Here is a 6000-nt window from a genome sequence, read left to right on the forward strand (position 1 = left end):
CTTATGAAAATGGATAACTAGATCTTCACATATCAGTATAGACATTTCATCTAGAGTACTGAGCAAATAAAAAAAGGACAAGCCATGGAAACATACAGTTCAAAATCCACACCTATTCTTCACTTTTTAATTTTCTTTTTTCTTATTGTACTGAGATTTAAACTCAGAGCTTCATACTTGCTCACTTTGCTTGCTTGGCTGGTACTCTATCACTTGAGCCACATCTCTAGCCCTGATATTGCTGATTATATTGGAGATGGACTTTTCTGGTTAGGCTTGCCTTGAACTGTCATCTTCTAGGTCTCAGTTTTCTGAATAGCTGAGATTCCAGGAATGAACCACCAATACCCAGCCACATTAAGTTAATACGCAAAATAATCCTGTATCTTGCTCATAGAACAGTATGTAAGTTAAATATATGAGGGATTATGGCATTTTTGTTGCTTTCTCCTTGTGTTGAGACGGCACTCGGGTCATGGAGTAGCAGTAGGTCCTTTTTTTTCTGTGGAAAGATTTCTCAGTAGTGACTGAGTGCAGAAAAGGATATGGGTTTGCTAAGCAAAATTCACATACTGAGATTGATGCACTCAAATTATTCTCCTGGCACTTAGAACCTTTGGCTTCTTCAATATGTAATTCTAAAAAGTTTACTTTCTTTAGGATATATTAGGCTTCCAGAAGCATATACTCAGGTTGTAATGAGGAACAACCAGCCATGTGTCAAGAATAAAACCAGTAAATAAATAAGAATTCAAACCAAAGGTAGTCTAAGGCTAAACATGCCATAATGGCAATTAGTTCTTCATGTCCTCTCCACATAGCAATCTCTTAAGATGGTGATTAATGGTGGCCTCGGGGTCATCCAGATGTTGATGTTTCTGTTCAAGTACAAAGGAAAGTTTATGGTGTATATTTGTGGTAGATTTAATAAAATTTGAGTCATTAAAGCTAGTGTTTATGTAAAATTAGAACTTCTTCAAAGAAGCACATTTAAAAATTTTTCCTAGTATGTGATCCATTTTTGTAATTTTTTTATTCAACAAACGTTCCTTGGGATATTATACCAAGTTAAGCATGATCTTGACATTGGCCACACATTCTTAGTGATGTCTTTTGCTGTCTTGATTTGTAGCTCTTCCGTGGGTAGTGCACTTCCTCGAAGACGCTGCTGTGCATATATTACTATCGGAATGATCTGTATTTTCATTGGCGTAGGACTAACTGTAAGTACTACTTTCCTCTTAAAATTCTTCTGTGTCTCAACATTACCAACTGTGGTCAGCCTAAGGCCTGAGACAACAGTCATTCCTGAGAAGGCTGCTTTTTTGGCATTGGGGATACCACCTTTAGAAAAAACTATTGCGTCAGAAACCTGATTATTTTCTTTAATGATTTAAAAATACCTTATTCGCCTTTATTTATTAGACAAAATAATGTCTTTTTATTGTGCACTGACCTGCTTTAAAATGTAATTCTCACTTCTAGATAAAAAAGTGCCTTGGACCCTTGTCAAGGTTATTAAATACTGGGGAATGTGCCATTCACTTAACAAAAGCTCATTTGTGGAGAGAACCAACAAAATGACAAAGTCTGAAAAATCATTTACTTTATCCACACCCCATATCAAACAGAATCATTACCGTACTAGGGTGAGTTATTTTTAGAGGTGACAGAAGCTAGCCACTTGGCATGGGGGTTATCCCGGACAAAAAAGGGACTGGCCTTTTTGCTGTTTTCCTTGCTGCCACTTTCCTTGCTGTGTTCCTCAGTTAGTATATTGGATTCCATATTATTAACAGTGTCTCACTAGGTTACATGATAATGAGTTACGTAAAGAAAATGTCACTCAAGGCTAACTTATTTTAGATTTTGTGTGTGTGTGTGTGTCTGTGTGTGTGTGCACGTGCGCACATGCACCTGGATGCCAGTCTTGGGATTTGAACTCCGAGCCTAGATACTGTCCCTGAGCCTTTTGCTCAAGGCTAGCACTCTACTACTTAAGCCACAGCTCCATTTCTGGTGTGTGTGTGTGTGTGTGTGTGTGTGTGTGTGTGTGTGTGTGTGTGTGTGTTTAATTGAAGAGTGTCATGGATTTTCCTGCATGGGCTGGCTTCAAACCTTGATCTTCTAATCTTAGCATTCTGGGTAGTTATGATTATAGACATGATCCATTGATGCCTGGCTTTAAAAAAATGAGTTTTTTGACCCTTGTGTAACCCACATTAGCCTATAACTCATGTTCCTTCTGCCTCAGATTCATAAGTTTGGTGGCTGCATGTGTATACTACCTGGTTGGCTGTACGTGTGTGTGTGTTTGTTTTATTTCATATAATTTATATTTAAGGCCAGGCAGGGTAGTGTATGCCTTCAATTCCTGCTAGTTGGGAGGAAGAAATAGGGAAGATGATGCATCATCTCAACAAAAAGTTGGGGGGAGGTGCTTGCATCTCAATTGCAAGGGAAGTTTAAGTAAGAGAGATACAATTTGGGCTAGCTCAGAGCAAAAGCATCATAACCTACATGGAAAATAACTAAAGCAAAATAAGCTGGAGACGTTACTAAAGTGGTAGGGCATCTGATCAGTAAACTTGAGATCCTGAGTTCAAACTCCAGTAGTACAAAAAGTAATAGTTAATATAAGTAGTGGTAATGTCTGCAGGCACAAAATCAGGTTATAGGGATGCTGAAAGTTAAGTTTGAGGTTATATTTCACACAAATCATACACACAAGCCAACACAATGTTGTCTAAGCAGATTTTTTTAAGGTTTCTAATCTTTTTTTTAAAATTTATTTTTTTGTTGTTTTAGGTTGGCACCCAAGACTTTGCAAGGCGATTTCATGCAACCTATGTTTCTTGGGCAATTGCATATCTCTTAGGTTTGATCTGCCTTATCCGAGCTTGTTACTGGGGAGCCATAAGAGTGAGTTATCCAGAACATAGTTTTGCATAGGTTGGCTTCTGATTCAGTGATGCAGGTGAGAATGACTCTCAGTCCTTGATAAGTGACTCTAGACATGTTTAAATTATTTATCTTAAGGGATTCCATCTTGGTTTATGTATACTAGTTTCAACACTTGGAGAGTCTTTTCTGGACAAATGCTCATTGCACTACATTATATGCAATTTGTTTTGCTGCTAGGTTTTCAAACTCAGAAAAATAAAGTTGTGTTTTTATGTTCTTTTAATCCATTAAAGATATTTTCAGATATGTCACTAAACACCCAGTATATTACCCCTTTGTTATGTGTCTCAATCATTATTCCATTACTTGCCAATATGTGACTATTCCCAAGATGTATTTGTAAATGTTTCTACAATAGTTTCACATTTATAATTATGTTTTAATTAAGCAGTATTAACATTGCTTGCTTTTAAAATAAAGCAATATGCATTTTTTGCCTGAACTGCTTATAGCAATTTTAACCTAAGATTATAATGACCTCATTCAGGAAAAAAAATTGAGTGTACTTTCAAAAACTTGGCATTCTTGTCAGAGAACCATTTCTAGATACTGTATGCTTGTTTTGTGTTGTTTGTAGAAAGATAAAATATTTTGGTAGTAATGTAAAATACAAGAATGAAAAATATTTATTTGTCCAGAGAGATGTTGGATAAAATGTCTTTTTTCAAAGTTCACAGGCTTTTTTTGCCTTTCATTTTTTTTGTTTTTTTATTTACCAATTGTAAAACATGTAGTCTGGATTTGTTGAGTTTAATGTTAATGGGTTGTATGTATTCCTTTATAGAGACTGGTGGAAGTATTTCACATAACACATTTTATAATACTTAACCACTTAATTAAAGATATATTACATTGGGTTTGCTCCTTGTAATCAGGGCATTTTTCTTGTTGGAATAATTGTGCACCACTTAGATGTGATGAGATCCTACATATTTTGCACTAGCTAACATGTTAAAAGTTAGAATTACTCTTACCATTTTTCTCAAGTATGACTGGTCTTATGATTAGTGAAAATTATTCAAAGAAATAGATCAAGGAAAAAGGCAGCATAGTTTTCTAAGAATTCTCTAAGATTATGGAATCAGCTCTTGCACTGCCCGTTTTTGCAGTTTTGAAAAAGTTGTTTAAAAAGTAATGCTCTAAAGTCATTCATATAGTAGAATTAGATCATGCAATGTTTGGGTAAAATAACTGTTGGTTCCAAGGATAAAATTAATATTTAAAATTTGTGTTCCTGACGCATATGAAAATGTACTCATCAGAGAATTTAGAGCAAAATCCATGTAAATGTCACAGACTAAATGATAAATGTATAAATGAACTAGCTCAGGATTATATGTAATTGGAAAATACACTAATAAAGGTTATTGTCCAAAAGTTACTTTGTCTTAGTCTATTAAAAAGAAATTAGGTGTTACTTCCTGTAATTCTAGCTACTCAGGAGGCTGAGATCTGAGGATCGTGGTTCGAAGTTAGCCCTGGCAGAAAAGTCCATGAGACTATGTCTCCAATAAACTACTCAGAAAAAGCCAGAAATGGTGCTGTAGCTTCTTGAGTGAAAGAGCTCAGGGACAGAGCCCAGGCCCTGAGTTCAAGCCCTATGACTGACAAAAAAGAAAGCACATAATTTTTTCTATAATATTCATTTGATTTTTCTACTATTTCTATGAATATCTTTAAAATTCAGATTAAATCCATTTGTATCCCATTTAATACTCAATATAAAATAATCAAATTTATTTCTTAATGACTTACTAATTAAAAACATATATTAAATTTATCAATCCATATTTTTACTTTTTGAATTAAGATTTTACATTGTTATATGCTATGTGATCCTATTACTTTTGGAATATTACCTTGGCAGTCCTGGTTCAAAGCCAGCCCAGGCAGAAAAAGATGTTAGACTTAATCTCCAATAAATCACCAAAAAGCCAGAAGTGGAACTGTAGCTAAAGTGTTAAAACACCATCCCTGGATGGGAAAAGCTAAGGGACAGAGTCCCAGTCCTGGCACAAACACACACACACATACTTACCAGCATCTTTTTAGTATATGATCCTAAATTGTACCAGTTTGTAGTAATTTTTGGGTTTGTGCCCCCTGCTGTTCATCATCTGTAGTTTACCTATTGAAAGAAAACTAATAGAAATGCTTACCAAGTATTAATTTCAAAATAACATAATATTTTCGTTCAAAAATATTTTGTGAATTTGATAGTATATCCAACTGCACTTATTTGAAATCATTTAAAGTTTTCTTTTTAGGGAACAGAATCTAGGAAGACTGAGTAGTATTGCCTGTTAAATATGAGGAAATAAACACACAATGAGCTTTAAATAAGATAGCTTTGTTTTTCTTGTAATCAAATTCAAATTGTTGTAAAATAGCACAGAATGCTAATAAAATGATTTATAAAAGCTTTTAATTTTTAATTCATTTACAGGATCACTTACAGATTTAAATAAATACTATGTTTGTTCACATGCATTTCACTTGAGGGGGAATGCTAGTAAAAAGAAGAAAAATGGGCCTGGCGCAGGTGGCTCACAACTGTAATCCTAGCTACTCAGGAAGCTAAGATTTAAGGATCGTGGTTCAAAGCCAGCCCAGACAGAAGAGTACATGAGACTCTTATCTCCAATTAACCACCAGAAAACTGGAAGTGTAGCTTTGATTCAAGCGGTAGAGTGCTAGCCTTGAGCAAAAAAGCTCAGGGACAGCACCCAGGCCTTGAGTTCAAGCCTCATGACTGGAAAAAAGAAAAAGAAAAATGCAAAAGAGCTCATATTATTTTGGGCTTGAGTGCATTAGAGATGACTGAAATCCAGAAAGGGGATGTCTTTTAGTTTTGCAGCAGAGTCATTTATGGTAACTTACTGACCAGAAAACAATCACATACATTGCTTTGATCAAATTGCAAATATTAATGGTTGGATGCAGAACTATGAAACATTCCCGCTATTACAGTGCAATTACCTGAAAAACCTCACCATGTGTGGTATTTACATAAGCTTGGGAAAAATCACTACTTTT

General features: G+C 35.1%; 1 protein-coding gene across 2 annotated transcripts in view; it reads left to right on the top strand.

Moving 5' to 3' along the window:
• The window catches only part of Pip4p2 (phosphatidylinositol-4,5-bisphosphate 4-phosphatase 2), a 47633-nt gene extending 43812 nt beyond the window's left edge, over positions 1-3821 (top strand). Inside the window, exons 6-7 of one of the 2 annotated variants that reach the window (XM_048359071.1) lie at positions 1133-1223; positions 2809-3821. In XM_048359071.1, the coding sequence (XP_048215028.1) occupies positions 1133-1223; positions 2809-2952 (235 nt within the window). In that variant the 3' untranslated portion in view covers positions 2953-3821. Of the gene's footprint in view, positions 1-1132; positions 1422-2808 lie in introns of those variants that run through there. The other variant, XM_048359070.1, reaches the window with a different exon arrangement.
• Positions 3822-6000: the final 2179 nt, after the last annotated feature.

This window comes from Perognathus longimembris, chromosome 12 (assembly GCF_023159225.1).
Source record: "Perognathus longimembris pacificus isolate PPM17 chromosome 12, ASM2315922v1, whole genome shotgun sequence".
NCBI classification, from domain to species: Eukaryota; Metazoa; Chordata; class Mammalia; order Rodentia; family Heteromyidae; genus Perognathus; species Perognathus longimembris.